The sequence below is a fragment of the Dinoponera quadriceps genome, unplaced genomic scaffold, assembly GCF_001313825.1.
Source record: "Dinoponera quadriceps isolate SergipeBrazil2010 unplaced genomic scaffold, ASM131382v1 scaffold566, whole genome shotgun sequence".
NCBI classification, from domain to species: domain Eukaryota; kingdom Metazoa; phylum Arthropoda; class Insecta; order Hymenoptera; family Formicidae; genus Dinoponera; species Dinoponera quadriceps.
Window position 1 is genome coordinate 4,302,069 of NW_014555972.1, and position 17,347 is coordinate 4,319,415.

General features: G+C 42.8%; 1 protein-coding gene across 17 annotated transcripts in view; it reads right to left on the bottom strand.

Annotated features, from left to right (window-relative positions):
• Positions 1–1,835: 1,835 nt before the first annotated feature.
• The window catches only part of LOC106746299 (guanine nucleotide-releasing factor 2), a 79,319-nt gene continuing 63,807 nt past the window's right edge, over positions 1,836–17,347 (bottom strand). For 6 of the 17 annotated variants that reach the window (XM_014622757.1, XM_014622741.1, XM_014622743.1 and 3 more), the window contains 16 exons: positions 16,338–16,743; positions 15,507–15,731; positions 14,977–15,159; positions 14,570–14,877; positions 13,607–13,723; positions 12,632–12,948; positions 12,272–12,476; positions 11,529–11,552; positions 10,089–10,284; positions 9,407–9,680; positions 9,033–9,291; positions 8,903–8,917; positions 8,305–8,479; positions 7,560–8,204; positions 7,331–7,462; positions 1,836–6,953 (listed from right to left, as the gene is read on the bottom strand). In XM_014622757.1, coding sequence (XP_014478243.1) covers positions 6,815–6,953; positions 7,331–7,462; positions 7,560–8,204; positions 8,305–8,479; positions 8,903–8,917; positions 9,033–9,291; positions 9,407–9,680; positions 10,089–10,284; positions 11,529–11,552; positions 12,272–12,476; positions 12,632–12,948; positions 13,607–13,723; positions 14,570–14,877; positions 14,977–15,159; positions 15,507–15,731; positions 16,338–16,743 — 3,620 coding nt within the window. In that variant the 3' untranslated portion in view covers positions 1,836–6,814. The remainder of the gene's footprint in view (positions 6,954–7,330; positions 7,463–7,559; positions 8,205–8,304; positions 8,480–8,902; positions 8,918–9,032; positions 9,292–9,406; positions 9,681–10,088; positions 10,285–11,528; positions 11,553–12,271; positions 12,477–12,631; positions 12,949–13,606; positions 13,724–14,569; positions 14,878–14,976; positions 15,160–15,506; positions 15,732–16,337; positions 16,744–17,347) is intronic. The other 11 variants (XM_014622751.1, XM_014622754.1, XM_014622746.1 and 8 more) reach the window with 11 other exon arrangements.

Genomic DNA, 17,347 nt, shown 5'->3' on the forward strand with positions numbered 1-17,347 from the left:
TGGCTTATTTTTATAACAGTGGCGAAAGAATACCATCGACTAACACATTTTTATTTCACTTCTTCGTACATTCATTACAAAAGAAGCAATAACATTTGATCCAAAACTTTTTTATGCATACAAATCCCCAATATATATTAATAATACAAATGAAAGAGGAAAAATATATCTGTAACATCTCGCAAGTGACGGTTGAATGTTAATTTGCGTCGACATGGAAAGATTTTCATACAAATTGTGTCCATTGTATTATGACGTACGTGTTACACGGCTTGTGTGTATGTATGTATGTATATATACATACATATGCATACATATATATATATATATATATATATATATATATGATCATACTAAAAATACAGATAGAAAAATATGATAGGCTACAGAATAAATTGTACGATGAAAACGTGAGCACAATTATATATCGGTTAAAAACCTGTTCACAACTATCGTTATATAGCGTAGTTGAGAAGGACGTCGAGAGAGATACAACACTTATTAATATCACGTACTTACAAATGATATGCTTAATCAATTGTCTGTTTCCGTTATTTTCAGCGGGTTATATATCTCGTTAATAATGCTCGATAATTCCATAAATCCTCTACGAATGTGAAACATACATATCCCGTAAATATTGAATAATACCCCAATATGCCTGTATCCGCCTTTCCTTCCGCAATAAGATACGTTATACCTCGACAGATGTAATAATTAAATAGCATGAGTATATAAAGGTGTAATGCCATTGATCAGAAAAATAATTGAGAGGATCTGCGTTACAATTGGATTTCGTATCTTACGTCACAACGTACAATGTATATCGATAAAATTTCAAAGTTTTACCTTAGCGTTGCATTGGTAATAATTGTGCAAAATTGTTGTGCATAAATGACGCGAGAGCTCGAGAGAATTTTCTTATTAAATGCAGCGAGATATTGCTTATATTCAAAGTATGAGCGTTCGGAGAGAAAATATCGATTATCAAGTTATCCCATAATACTTTCTTTTGTATCTTCATACCGGATCGAGTCGCTTATTATTGATTAGAGCTCCACGTGATCACGAGAATAGATCGTGGGGGTATCGTTCACGTAATTTTTCCTTAGGGCGGAAACGTGAAAAGTGAAGATCCTAAACGTTTTCAAATATATAGTTCTTCATGTTGCATAAACGTCATTGTTAACAATATATAACAATATATTTGTCAACTTCTCAAACATTAAAAATAACACTTTTACACTATAGTTCTAATAGTTAGCAATATTACATTATCAAATGATAGTTTAAAAACATTTATAAGATATTATGTCAAAATGTTTAGAAAATCCATATAAAATCAATGTTTCAAAGGATTGATTCAATGTTCCTTGCTTACTGGGCAAAATTTATAACTCGAAATTTTCTATTTGCAATTTTCACTTTTCACATTTCCGTCCTAAAAAGAAGTTACGTCAATGCCCAGGCCCAAATTCAAATCAGTATTTCCCGAAATTACAAACTGTATGTATACCTTAAAAAATTATCTCGAATCACAAGTAATCTCATATTTTTAACTAAACCACTTTCCAACGTGGTCAGCAATCTCCATCACTTGAAGTGTACGTGATTAGTTCTTTTGCACACTGTGTATGTGTGTGTGTGTGTGTGTGTGTGTGCGCGCGCGCGCGTGTGCGTGCTGTCACAATACTCTTTGCTTTTTTCTCTCTTTCTCCTTTTCTCTTGACGAATACTTATCTCACGAGCCGGAATACGCAATAACATTAATTAAATAAATTTCAAAAGAGAACCATTGAAATCATATATATATATATTTTTTTTAAATACGTTATCTTAATACATTTTTCTTAATTCTCTCACACTCCTTCGACTTTTCCCTTTTTTTTTCTTTTTCTCTCTTTTAATTTACTGCCCTACAAGTAGTGTAGTTCTACAGATATGTCACTTTTGTCGCTGCTGTAATAAATACTTTGACGAGAGACGTAGATCAACAAAGCATCGGTATACGCACCCTTATGCATGTATGATACTTTCTAATACTTACCGTGAGATCTATGAGAGTGCAAAGTGACATATATATATATATAAATATATATATATATATATATATACCTTTCGACAAAGGATATCGGTAACACATCAATAGCGATTATTACTTGGTTTTGGTACTTATATCGGTATCTTGCTAGGAAAAAAAAGAGCCACCCGAACCGACGCGAGGGATAACACGCGGAAGAATTCTCTCATGAATCGTCAAAACATTTTCTCTCTCTCTTCCTCCCTTCTTTTCTTTCTCTCGCGATGACACCATTGGCGCGTCGGTTTGCGCGGCGCTTTTAACGTTATCATTTCCCGTTTCAACAGTACACGCAGGAGAACGTTAATCCATAATATTCGGCGAGAGTTATTTGATTCAATTTTATTGAATATCGGTCACGCATTTCTTTTTTTTCCGCGCGATGCGACGCCCGACCGAAGGAGGAAGCCCATGCGCGAACGGGGCCCAGATAATTTCGATACAAGCCAACCTGGTGGCATTACAGAAAAAACTAGTTCGTTCACTCTTTTCTCTTTCTCGCTGCTGCTGTTGTTGTTGCTATTAGAGTATCGAGTATACGCCTATAGGTGTGTGCGCCGACGTGTATACGTTTAAATATTGACAACATAGTTCGTTCGATCGTTAGACTAGATTAACAACGTATGCGTATGGTGTGTATATGTACAATATGTCGTACGGGCCGATATCTCCCTTCGCGAAAGTGCAGATAATCGTCTCGCGGTCGTCTGAGTATATATATTTGCGATGAATTGCGCGGCGCCCCTTGATCGCAACTTGAGAGAGAGTTTAGCAGCGATTTTAACTTTTAGAGTCTATCTCTGTCGGTCTGACAGACTGTCGGAGTAGCTACGACATTCAGCGTTAAACGATAGGGAAGAAAGAGAAGGAAATTATACAGAGCTACGTATATACCTTATATTGCCTATATTATCTAGGACTCTACGGTCGCGAGTCTAAGGAGAAAGCAATTGCGTGCTTGTTGTTTCGTCTTCTCTCTCTCTTAGCGACTCGACTCCTCCCCCAAACCCCCGCGAGAAGCAGCTTAATTTCCCTATCTAATCGGTAAAATCGAGTCTAATTTCTTCGTTGCACCTTCAATGGATGTTCTCACTCGTATTTTGGTGATATAGTGTATACTTAACTTATACGCTTATGTATTCGTTTTCTGTGACTCTATATATATATATATGTACGAAGGGGAAATTCTGCCAATAGAGAGTCGAACGAAATCTCTTTTGCGCGCTCATTAAAAATTATGGTACAGCCCCGACGCGTGCAATTGTTACTTGGGAAGGCCTTTCTCTCAGCTATCGCCAGAATTTCCAGAAAAATATTATACAAAATATAAACAGTTGTATATATATCAATATTGGAAGGTAAAGACACCGTTGAAAGTAGCCTACATGCGAGAATATTAACTACCATCAACTCAGCTGCCAGCAAGAAGTGTAGCATGATATAGAAAATGAAACGCGAAAAAAGAATAACGCGTGTGTGTGTAAGCAGCGGATAATACAAATCGACCATACGTATGTTCGCTTGCCCTTTAATTCGGAATTAAATGAAAACGGTATAAAAAAAGAAAACAAGGCGCTACACGTGCCCACGTGACGCGACATCATCACAATGATCCTTAGGTCAACTTAAGAATTACTCCGAATTCATGTGTACGCGCGGCGTACACATTTACAATTATCGATAATTACGGTAGGGATACACGCGTGTAAATTCACGGGAATTATGCGCACAGTTAAATTATTTACAGCGTTATATAAGATCTCCGCTTATTCCTACGTGAAGTAAAACGTTTGATCGTTAGCCACTACGACGAAAAACGCAGGTTTCTTCACACACGCTCACGCTCACTCACGCACACGTGGTTGTAAGAACCGAATAACTGCGATGTAACACGGGGATAGTACTAATGTGCACGCTATTGCTGCTGCGTACTCATCGTATGTATCATATTTGTGTGTGTGTGTGTGTGTGTGTGTGTGTGTGTGTGTGTGTGTGTGTGTGTGTGTGGTGCGTGTAGCTAGTTCTTTTTCTCCGAGAAAAGGAAAAAAAAACAACCAACTTTACCAATAATGGCAATTGACACCGCAAGTAAAACACGACGCGAATCAATGTAACGTTATGTACAATTTCATTTACACTGCACACCGATTAGCCAATTATTATATCACATTAGTTTCTTCTTTTTATCTCTCTCTCTCTTTCTCCTCCTCATTAAGACATTTCTCTTCTTTCCGCACGTTTTGTTATAAACATTAAACAAGTGTGTGTGTCTGTGTATATGTGTGTGTAATTAATATCAAGGATAAAAAGATCTACGCTGACTTTTTTCTTCTCTATCTAAGCCTGTATGTCTCGGTTAAGAGAGTTTATCTTGTAAAATTCAAACTATTGACACTAACACGTTTCACCTTTTTTTTTCCCTTTTATGTATATGGCAGCTTTGTAACTACTTCACTTAAAATTTCATGTATCATATTATTCTGGCAATCAATTTATCTGGATTGTTATTTACCCGTGTTTTGTACTAGAACGATCGTTAACTAAACGCTTAGGCCTTTCTTTCTTGTTGCTGTGGTAGGTATCGCTAAATATTTACGAGTCCTGATGATACGTGCGTGCGCATACGCATGTACTGATGATGATGAAGATGATGAGGTTTGAGAATCGGCGAATTGCGATTCGTCGACGCGTTTACCGACGACTCTATTGTTATGCAGAAACGAAGCACTCTATATTTAAATGATAAACTAAAGGAGGTTAAATAGGCGGATTCATTCGCTTGATTCATCCTTTAAGACGAGGCACGCGCAAACTGCTCTATATTACTTTATTATTATTATTATTACTACTACTAGTATTATTATTATTATTATATGGCAACATCTTTCACTGTCATATCTAAAAGTAAAAGGTATCGTGTCTTGATAAATTGAATGTCCGAAAGAAAGATCTCAAAAAGACACGGTACACTCTTTCAATGGCGAACAAAATTGATCCGATCTCTCTCTTTCTCTCTCCTTCATTTTCTCCATTCCACGGAATGTATCGTGAAAGAGTCAGTGCCAGTATCGAGAGATCAGATTGGGATTATCCTAATGGGGAGAATCGTCATCTAGAATGGTGACAAAAAAAGCGTCGCGTGAAATGAGACGCGTGGAATAAAAAAAAAGAAATCTCGTTCATGCTTTATAAATACAAAGTTCATATTTAATTTGTATCTAATCTCTAGATAGTCATGTGATTTAAAGCTGAAAACTCGGGGATACCTATTAATAAGTTGCCAACAAAAGGGTATTTTTGCTGTGATCACCGACATTAATTTGCACCTGCGCCGCCGATGTATCCCCTCGGCAAAGCCGAGAAGATATCATTGACGAGGCGCAAATTATTAGCCAGTCGACGTGATCGCCATGTTTTTCTTCCCTATCATCATATACAATAGTATATGTAACAGTTGCGCTCAGTCGTACCACGTGTCCTGATACGCGCACACCAGAGAGCGCGCGCTATCATGAGACTACGATGGCTCTACATTAATCAACGTAATTGGTGTTCATCCTTGTGTAATCAACAGTTGTTCTCTGTCGATCGCTCGAAAATTCACTACCTACATAAAGCTATAGAAATGGACGTTTACATACACATTTAAATAATTTAAAAATGAAAAAACACCTACTACTTTTTATACAATTCGCTAGCGAAGGCAAATAAATAAATTGTCCTTAAGTGTGCTTTTTTTTCTCTCTTTCCCTTTTTTTATCTAGAACAGCTGAAGACCCGGGGTTTCTCTCTCATTAATATTACGATAAACACTGTTACAGACGTAGTTAAGTATAAGTTGCATATCCTCAATAGCAAATACGTATATCGGTTTATAGCAAACGGAAAAGAGACTGCTGAAAATGCGTTCGAAGGAGAGGGGAGGGGTGGGGTGACAGCTTAGAAACATATATATATATATATATATATATATATAGACATGGAAGGGGAATGCTAGTGCACCGAAAGTGTATCAGAGTTGCGTGAAATAGAGAAAGAAAGTGTACAGAAGTATACAGAAGGAAAAAGACAGAGCATAGAAAGGAACAATCGTCCTCTGTGCGCGTGCGCCGAAATCAGCAAACGCTTTAAAGCTATAAACAGTTTGTATCTCAGCTGTGATGAATGATAGTAGATGTAAACTCATAAATGACATTATGTATATATCTCTCTCTTTCTCGCACGCTACTTGAACACACTTTTGTCCTATAGAAAACAAGGCAGTTCCCCTTCCATGTCAATATGTTCTAAGGATGATAGATATATCAGTTTCGCCTGGTGTACCACAAAGTTCCCTCCGGTGGATTTTCGCGTGTTTTTTTTTTGGGCGTTTCGACCTAATCGATGCTTACAAACGTAAGTTATCTTTAAGTTGAAACACGGTGCGTTTACGTTATATTGATAATCGGCTAGATATACGGAATTCTCATACACACATGTTTGCGCATTACTAAAATTTCCACAAGGTTCAATGATAATAATAATAATAATACACAACCTCACAGAGGCTGTCGAAACGGGATAGACTCGCTAACCCTTTCACCGCTCTTAGAGCGTTTGTAGAGGAAATTTCATATTTTTGTGTTTCCGCAAAAAAAGAGTATATACCTACATAAATATAAACATCCTAATTCACTGTTTCAGCCTTTCGATCGCAGACCTCGAGACGCAGGCAGTGAAAGGGTTAGGTATATTCTAGTTTTGCGGCTGTGCCTTCTTGCCACCACGTGGCTTGATGCTCTCGGAAATCTGCCACATCGCCTCCTCACAGAGGAAATCGCTGAAGTTGTTGAAGAACGTTATGATGCGTTCGTGCTTCTTGAAGGAGTACGTGCTGCAAGAATGCGGAATAGCGTTAAACGTTGAGACACGCCGAACCTTCGCGAAACCCGCAAACTCGCGGGTCGGCTTCTCTTCTCGACCGATCCCCGTGGAAATTTACTCACGACGCGAATATCGTGCACAATTCGCATTTCTTTCAATAATTCGACGTTTCAAATTTCTGGATATTCGCTACAGCTGCCCCTTTTGGAGTAGACTACCCAGGGGCCTTAATTGATGCAACAACATATTTATATTGAAAGAAAAATTACTATCGAAAGAAAAAAAAAAATTGGTTCGCAGAATTGACTAGAACGAAACGTGAACGCCGAATCCGACAGAGGACCGCAACGGGTTGAGAATCCGACGAGCAAGACTGCCGCTACTCACCCTTTCTTAAATCTCTTCATATTTTCAACAATATTAAATTGTTGCCATCTCTTGGAGAAATTTATAGTGCCGTCTGGTAACAAGTCGCTATTCCCGATATGCACAAACGTAAGATCTTGCAAAACAAGTCCGCTGAAACAGAGATGACATGTGTACACACGATAATCGAGCGGACACACGCGATGGATTCCGCAGTTCCGCAGCTGCGCAAAGATATTCTTATTCTTACATATAAGGGATGCATGGCGGTTGTGTTTCCGCTAGAGCTTGCCTATAAGCTCGGAAGCTGCTGGAACTGTCTATCAGGGCGCAGTATTCCTTGAGACCCTCCGTGATGTGCTTCTGCCACTCGAGTCTCCGGATGGGCGCGCTGTCCAGGGCGGACAGTAGCGCGAGATAGCTGTTGAAATTGTTGATCTTCCTAAGGTGTTTCATGATCTTGATGAACTTCACGACGTACTTCTCCCTGTCCTTCGCCTCGTTCTCCAATCGGTGCTCCAGTATCCTGGAACGCGCCCAGTACGACATCTTGTTGAAGTGTTCGGTAAATCTCGTGAGATTCGGGCTTCGCTCCTCGTTCTGCTCCTGCGCCCAGATCAGCACCTCCGGGATCTCGATCTTCATGAACAGGTCGGCGTCGAGCAGCGTCATTTGCTCCGCGATCTGCTCGCTCTTGAAGTCCAATAGGGACGCCTGCTTCGTCGTTACGCTCAGGGATGAAAGTATCGGTTGGGCCGCTTGCAGCTGCTTGATGGTGTGCTTCTCCAGTATCTTCACTCGCAACGCCTTCGCCATCGTGAGATCCCCACCGCACACCAACTGCTGCACGAATTCCATCAGAGTCTGCAGAAGCACGTCGTCGAGATCGGATATTCTGTAAGATAAATTGTTCGTGTTCGCAGGTCGTGTTCGAAGTTGTTGAGGAAGCGCGCGCGCGCGCGCGCGCGAGAGAGAGAGAGAGAGAGCGTACTCACGTTAAATCGCTCACGACTCTGACTAACAAAGAAAACGCTTCGCGCGCCGCTCTCTGCTTTATAACATCGGGCGAGCATGAGAAACGTTGATGGCGTCTGTGCAATTTCTGAATTAGTTCCAACGGCTGCATGAATGTTCTGTACGTCGTTAGAAACGCCTCCTGGTACAGGAAGTCTGCGAAAAGGACAGCGTCTTTGGAAACATTTCGTCCCCGTATCGCGTTTCCTAGTTTGTACCGCGATACGATCATCGAGGCAATATTCACAGCTGATTTTGAAAAGTAACCCGTCACCACCATGTTGAGACTGACTCATTTTGAGAGGAAAAAACTTGTTACCGCTATCGTGCGTGACGTTATTCAAGGAGTAATGATTCATTTTTTTGTTTCACCAAGTTCCGAAGGCCGCCGTTTCATGTTCATGTATCTCCGTATGTAGAAAGTAACGATCGAAATATCGATTATATTCGTTACCCAAGAAATGCAATTACGTTATCATTACCAACGAAAGAGAAACTAACTTTGTCTAAGAAAAAAAAAAAAGGTAACGAGTTACTTTCCAATCCTGAATAGTACATAAAACCACATATCACACCGACCTGATTCTTTCTCATCTGCGTGCGGCACGAAAAGAATATTAAGAAATGATTTTAGTTTTCCGAATATGTAATACCAAATCATCGCATTGGTTCTATTATAAGTGTATAGAAAATTTAAAGTTATATATACCATGTTGATTACCATGTTTATTGGCTTTCGTGGCATGAATTAATAACGCGTCCGGATGCCCGCCGCGTATATCCGGGCCCTCTTCGTCCGCTTTCTTGAACACCAAGTACTTGCTAATGTCTAACTCGTCCAGAATGCTGTCGTCCTGATCGATATCCCTTAGTTCGAGAGTATTTTCGTCGACTGATATGGAAGAGAGCGCGTTGCTAGCAGGTCTCGACGACGGTGGTAGCACCGTGTCCACGATGACATTGTTATTCTGAAACGATAACGATTACGCGTCACACACCCATACGCAACGTGCTCGGTGAACGTGAATCTCTCACGCACGGGCACTTCGTGAAGAAGTGACGCGGTAACAACAAAATTATTACATTTATGTTTACCAGTTTCACCGGAGTGGGAGGTGTCGCGTCTTTCTTCTCGTGCGCGTGATTCGGCTCCTCCGTTGGTTTCAGAGGCGTCGACGCGACGACGAGCGGTTCCGCGCTGTGGTGGATATTCTGCATACTGACGGTAGGTTTCGGCGATATCGGTGGCGGTGTGGCGTTTGATTTAATGGAACGGGATCTCTTTGGTGGTAATGCCGGGGGCAGACTAGAATTATTTGTTGCCTCTACTAAGGTCGGCGCTGTGGTCACGGAGACGCTGCAAGTGGCAAACGCAATTTTCGACGGTGGTCCCCAGCGCTCCCTTCCAACGATCACTTGTCAAATTATTGACCGTTTGTCAAAAATATCTCCCCGAAATCGCATTAAGGGCACCAACGAGTAATCGAGCATTTCTCAACGGGACTCATCAAGCTTATCGAAACTTTGTAGATATTTAAATAGGTCTCGTATCAAAATATTCAATTACTTTTTATTCGAAGATATAAACGCAAGAAATTCCGGCATGCGTTTCCTCGCTTTTTACGTCATTCATGAAACAAGGACAGTCAACAGCGACCACCCCGGTGCCCGAACGAATACTTAATTCACCTCGATGGGGTACGAATATTTGTCGTCGATATAAAATTCTTTCGCGAAAGACATTCCCCGTCGGCAGAACGCGCACCTTGAGCTGTCATGCAGAGCGGTGACGGTGTGTGTCATGAAGGAACACGATTGGGTCGTGGTAAGGGCCATCTCGTGCTGCTGCCATTCCGCCTGCATCGAATTGTAGGCTGCCACGGAGTGACGGGTGCCGAGACCGGAGATGAAGTCGTTGTTACTGTGGGAGCAGTTGCCGAACATCTCCATGTACGCCATGACTGCAAATACGTTTCAGGACGACACACACGGATTAGCAGGGCGGACTCTCGCGCCGAGGGGCGAAATGAGAGTCGAGAGAATGTGAAAGTGAAAATGAGAGAAATTCTGGTTATTGGTAAAGGTACTCCGGAATGAAAAGTGAACTTTTTTTAATGTATATGATAGAAAATCGATGGTCGGCGCAAGCACGATGTATAGATATATGCCGCGACAAGGCATAAACTGAGAAGCGTACGCGACACGCGTGTGTGGATCGCGCGGGATAACACTGATGCACAAGCAATAACAACAACACATCGTCCCGCGTTAATTGTTACTTCCGACTCGAGAGCCACGTGTGTACGAGAGTGAAAAAAACGTTCTCGACCCACTGGAGTAAGTGTGAAATCGTTTGAACAGCATCCTTCGCGCGCCGCTACCGTGAATACGCTACAAAATTCCAACGATCTTCGGCCCGTCCCGCTCCGCAATGGGAACGAGCAGTGTGCCGTGGTAATGGCAGACTTCATTAAAATAGTGTCACGCGTAAGTTAAGACGGTTTCACGTTAAGGATTCCTTCTTCTTCGCACTTCTCCGCTCCGTTCTGTCTTGCGGCGCTAAGACGGAAACTGAATTTCAGCTCAACGGTTCAACAACTGATGGGGCATAACTGTCGGCCGACTGTTAGCGGGAAAGGTCAAATTAATTAGAAAAAGATTACGACGCCCACGTGACGCGCGCGCGCGCGCGCGAAAGAGCCGTCTCTTTCCTTCATTAGCGTTGCGAAATTCCAACTGATGGGAAAACCCGCCAAATTTCTCGCGCTTTGAACGAACGACGATGTGACTCGGTGATTCTCCACGCGGAAGGACAGGATCAAACGGGAAATTCGATTGTAACACGAGACGGGGGGAGGGGGCAAGATGTCGATCGTTGTTTCTTCGATTAGTACAATATTCGACTGAAATTCCTCCCGCGATTTTTCCGTACACCGACGATGCGAATTAAAACGGTAAGCCATGAGAGAATAAGCTGCGATTATTAATAAAAATTCAAGCTTTCAACAATCAAACAAAAAAATCATATTCCCAAGATATTCTCAGGTAAAAGGGGGAGGAAATGGAGTAATAACAATAAACATGCCGCAAGAAGCCTGCAATTATAAAAAGTCTCAGATAAACGTGTGAAACGTAGGACATCAACTTAGCGTGAGGAGTGTTTGCTGAAGGGGTAGCTGAATTGTGTGGGCAGGATCCCACTTACCAGAATATGCCACTGATTGGAACACTGGGGGATACAAAACATTGCGTCAGTTTTCTTTTTAACTCACTATACCACAGAATAATGTCGAGTGACAACTATAGAGTTCGATCTTAAACGTCTATTGCGTGTCCCGACGAGCTAAACCGAGTAAGTCTCTATGCGGCCTGTCCGAATCGAAGGACATTACAGTCTCGTTTCGCGAGATCGTTACGTTAGTCTCCGAGGAGTTAGTGCGGTGTCTTTCGAAATTAAGTAAATCTCTAAGATTTATATCAACGGCTGTTACTTGAAACTCAAGTGACGTGTTTCGATCTGAGCTTTGAGCTGAATACCTCAAATTTTTCAGTTGAATCGCGATCACAAATGCAGTGTCGCACGCATATTATGATTTCCCAAAAGCTCAAGTCTAATTTTAACAAACGATAAATAAAAATAAATATAAACCAAATATGAGGGGAATATAAATAACAATATATTATATTACGATTGTTTATATTCTCTTCATATTTTATCGTTTACATTTACTTTCAAATTGCTTTCAAATCAAATAAATCTAATATATTGTAAAATAAATCCCGAATTTAGATCTGAGTATGTCACGTGAGACAAGTTTCAAGCAACGACCATTGATACGGGTCTAAGTTGACAACGAGGAAATGAGACGTCGACACCAATACTGTTAGACATCCGTTCCCCCCTCATGCGTAGACATCGGGCGATTGTCGTGAAAGATGATTACTTACTGTGCCGCTTCTTCAAAGGCAGAGGGGGTGGCTTGTTCGCGTCCGGACTGTCTCCGTTGCTGGTATGCAAAGCGCACGTGGACAAATGCTCATTTTCTGGTACGTTATCGTACTGCGACGGCTGCCGCTCTTTCCTGCGCTTGGACCGCTTTTCCGGCAACGCCGGCGGCACTCCGTTGGAATCGGACGGCACCGATTCCATTTCCTGCGCATACACACACATACACACATATACACACGCTACGAACAGATTAGATTAATGTTCTGGGTGGAATTCGCACGGATGATGAACAATAAGACGAGAACGCGAAAGAGAGAGAGAGAGAGAAGACGCGCGCGACAGAGGGAAATGACGTTTACCAGTTTCTCTAATAAAGCTGGGTCCCCTGGGTTTCCAGACACGTTGGTCGTGCTAATAGTACTTTTGGAACTAGTCATCGTCTTCTGTGTAAAAATAGAGCCGTTACTATCCGAGGATAATTTGGTCTGGGAAAACGACTGCTGCTGCGTGCTGAATGACTGTGAGTTATAACTAATGCTGCTCTGCTGCGACGACCTCTTGGACGTCATGCTGGACGCGGTGGTGTAACTCTGGGATGAGCTTCGCTGAGAATGCATGGAGACGAAGCCCGATTCCTGCGTCTGAGTGGACAATCGCTCCATCTTCCCTTCTATACCTGCAACACAGGAAGCGAAGGCGAGAGACGAGAGATTATTCGGACTGCGATTTCGAGGCGGTAAGAGGAGAGAGAAATAAATGAAAGAGTAAGCGAAACTAAGAGCCGCGGTATCGCGGCGATATTCCCTTACGGAGGAGCGTTTTGATACTTTCCCAACCAAAGGAGCTAACTCGATGTGACATTTCGCGCGAGATACGGGCAGCACTGTGCAAGTGCGAGACGAAAGAGAGAAGAGTAACTGCTCGATCCCGCCGTGCGAGATGCTTCCTGTGCATTGGGAGGAAGATCTCTACGATACTGTTTATTCATGCGGTCGGAAGGTCGATCCCGCCCACGCAACTTGCTCCACTAACTATTTGAGGAATTCTTGCGTAATTTTAGCTCCCGCACTTTTCCTTCCTCTCTCATAACGCTCGTCAGAGAGAAGAGATTTACTTCGAAGTGTACTTTATATTAAGTAAAAAAACATATATATACACAACAAAAAAAAAATTTTAAATCAATCGATAAGTAAAACGTTAAACGCACTTTTGATTTTTGTTCTATTATCACGTAACAAAAAGAAATACATGTGTCTTGTTGTACAATTCCGCGAATTCACTAACTTTCACTCATTATTAAACTATTTATCTGTATAATGAGAAGAATTACACACCAGTGAACGGATTAAGCATTTCTTGAGGTGTTTGTTGGCCTAGCAACATAGTACTCGGTATACTAGTTTCAGAACCGTCCCAGCAACTATAGTTCGAAGTACCATTAACTTGCATCCCTATAACGATACAGAACACACGTTACACGTTTACAGTCAGATTTATAACTTATCGCCATTAAATCAAGAAGAAGAGCCGAGTGTCGAGAGAAGTCTCGGCTCGACGTTACAAATATACGTGGCGCGAAGTTTTCTTTCCAGCGAAGCACTGAAAGTGTAGTTTCTATTTTATGAAAAGTGGCGGACGCATTCGTCTCACACATACGCACTTATGTAAAAAGCGACGCGCTACATATCAAGGTATTATATAAAACTTCTTAAACGCTTCTTCGCACGAACTTGGTATTTAACTCCGGCCGCTCTTTGTATTCCGCGCACTCATTATCAAGCGTAGTGTAGATAAAATCACTGCGAACTTTTGTTTAGCATTAATAGAAACGAAGATCGCTGCTTAATTAGCAACAGTGATGTGTTTGTACAGCTCGCAGAAACGCCCGGACGCAGACTGAGCGCGACACAGAAACAGAATGCCAAACTAATGTGCTGAGTAAGCGTTCTGACCATGAAGCGCGCTCGTCTTACACATATGGGAATGCATTTACAGTAATCCTCTTACCACTGCCATTATCTCTCTCTCTCTCTCTCTCTCTCTCTCTCTCTCTCTCTCTCTCTCTCCTTCTCCCTTCGTCCGGACATACATTAACCGTACTAATAAGAATTGAGGCGTTCTCACCGAACATTACCGGCCCACGTAGCGATTGTATGTTTATACTTAATGCCTTCAACGAATGCTTTTTGTATTTCGTAATACGAAACCTTTCACATCGTGTGTCGAGAGAATATTAAAAGTTAAATATACAGCGGTTAACAAAGCGCGAGATTTTCAGGCCGAAGAGAGTGCGTTACCTTGAATAGTAGCCATGAGACTTAGGTCCATACTATCGTTCAGCGACTCGTCATTTGGTCCCATTATAGCTCTGATCTCGTCCTCGTCCCGGGAGTGATTCAGAGCCGAATCCAGACTACCGGCGGACGCGCTGAGGAGGGAGGACGAATCCTCCGGGGATCGGCTCCGCAGGGATACCCTATCGAGACTAGACGCCAGAAGGCCCTCCGACTCGTCGAAGAGCTGTTGGGCCCTCGTTCTTCTCTTCGGCGGCAACGGAGGTGGCGTGCCGGACGAGCTGTTTTCCTCCGACAAACATACATTTGTTCTACAAGGGATCGAGCATATTGTCCATCGTTCCAACTTTTCCGCCGATGACAAACGATCTGTCTTGGTTCCCGTTCTTTCGTAGCGAAACGAGTGTTACCTGTCGGGCAGCGGGGGCTTCGGGGGCGGACTGGAATCCCGTAGAATCGACTCCGAGCTGTGCGAGCTGCGAACCAGCGAGCTGCTCGCCGCCGTCTGCTCCAGGATCTGCCGTTCCCTCGGTGTCAGCGGTATGTCGGGCAGGGAGTTCCTTTGCGTCAATTCCGACCCGTACCCGGAAGCTCTGCAATTTGTCAAGTGTCCTCGCTGAAACATCTCGGCGGTATTGTAACAGATACATTTTTTTGTATATAACTGGATACAGATACTGAGAGAGAAATGTAAGTAAAGATATAGATGTAAAGATAAGTGAGGATAAAGATGTGGATGATTATTTATCTCAAATTTATATATATCTACTTATATTTCCCCTTCAGTATCTGTATTTAGTTACTTGAAAAAATGCGTCTGTCACAACACTGCATCTCAGCCGCTCGTGCGTATAAATTCCCGAATATTTTCCAATTTCAACGTTTCTTTTGAGATACGCCCGAAGTATCGGAATTAAAGGATCCCTTCATCGCAAATTACCTATTGTTATTCGCGGCAGCCGCGGGTTTCTGCTTGTTCGCGATCTTCTCGTGCGCCAGGGCGACCAGATTTTTCACCGCCTCCTCGACCAGCCCGATCACGTGCGTCACGTTTTCGGTGTCCAAGGCGGAGGATTGATCGCCGTGCAGCAGCACGTCGTCGCAGAGTTTCAACAACTGCGCCAACGCCTGGTACACCTGATTCGTGGCGGAGCCCAGTGTGGAACTGCAAGAACGGCGGGACATAAAGTGTCAGAAACATAGAAGTTCGACCGAGCTTCAACGGTGGTTGGTGGAGGGGGCGAGTTCATAAATCGGAATTTCGATATTGAAACTTTTCGGACAGCCAATTGTTGTGATTGACCGTGCAAAGAGACTGAGGATTACCTCCCTCTATGTTTTTTATGCAGAAACAATCCACAGCCATGTTTTTACGACAATATTACGCGGTAAAAAAATAATTTGCTGCAAATTACAGTAAATTTTATGCTATACGCAATAAAACCTGTTACCACGTGGACGGCAAAACTATTTGTTAAAAATGCCGGATATATTTTGTTAAATCTACAAACTTTTTGCTGTAAGAACGAATAAGTGTAGAATGTAGGAAAACAATGTCACATTCAGAGAAGCATTAGCTATAAGAACTGGGGACAACTAATGTTGCTACCGTTAAATAATAGAGTTTTCTTGAATGAGACAACAAAATTTTCACTCAAACAAGTAATATTTCGCATAAGTATACGTTGTTTCTATGAAACAAATCCTAGTCAAACAAATAGAAATACTAAAACTTAAGGGAGGCTCTTTTCTCCGTGTGCAGATCGCCTACCTGTTCTCGTAGAGCAGATAAGACTTTAACGCGTTGTGTATGGTGGTAACGGTATCAAGGACGATCGTGCCGTTCCCGGGCAGCATCTCGAGCTTTTTCTTGGATACGACATCCCGAAAGTGGAGCAGTGCCAGCTGCACCTGCCGCACGTGAATGTGCAGGTCGCGTAGGGGATTCTTATCCAGAGCGGTGCCGGAGTCGTTGCAGCCCGGGGCGCTCTTGTCACGCGGCGTACGCGGTGACGAGGGCGAGGCGGCCCTCGTGGCCGCCCCACTGCCCCCGCCGCCGCTACCGCTACCAGGAGAACGCATGTGGGAGAGCTTTTCCAGAAAGTCCTCCTTGAAGGAGCGCGCGCGACGCGCTAGTTTACCGCCGCGCGCCTTCCCGCCGGAGCGCTCCTCGACTTCTGCAACAGGAAAAGATTCGATCGGCCTCTTCAGAAAATTACAAGTTACAAATTATACTGTCACATTTTTTATTACACCACTCGCGTATATCTCAGCTTCTTAGTGATTAATCCCATTTCCCAACCTCACAGACGTATAGATAATATCTCTATCAGGTGGAACGAAAAACGACGATGACGTAAAAATGACTGTAAAACTCGTTTTTTTATCACTTTTTTCCGTCGCTATCAAAAAAAAAAAAAATTATCGACCACGTTAAAAATTCATAAAAAAACGGGGAGGGGGGGGGCAGGATCCTGTTTTTACTCGTCCCACTTCCATTTCGCTGTTTAATCCCCGCCGGTTAATTCCCGATCCTCTTTTCGCGATAATTCCGGGGGAGATGCGTCACGGGAGGGAAAGCCGCGTCGTTGCACGATCATTCGCCACTCGGTGCGACGAAACACCGCGACCAAGTCACCGTATAAGTCACCTACTCTCGCATCCTCTTTCCTCCCACACACAGTCACACACATACACACGGCCAAAGAGAAGAGCACGAGACCTCATCCTTTTGCGACGCGATATTTCCCGTAGGGGTGTACGAAGCTCCGCGCGCGCGGC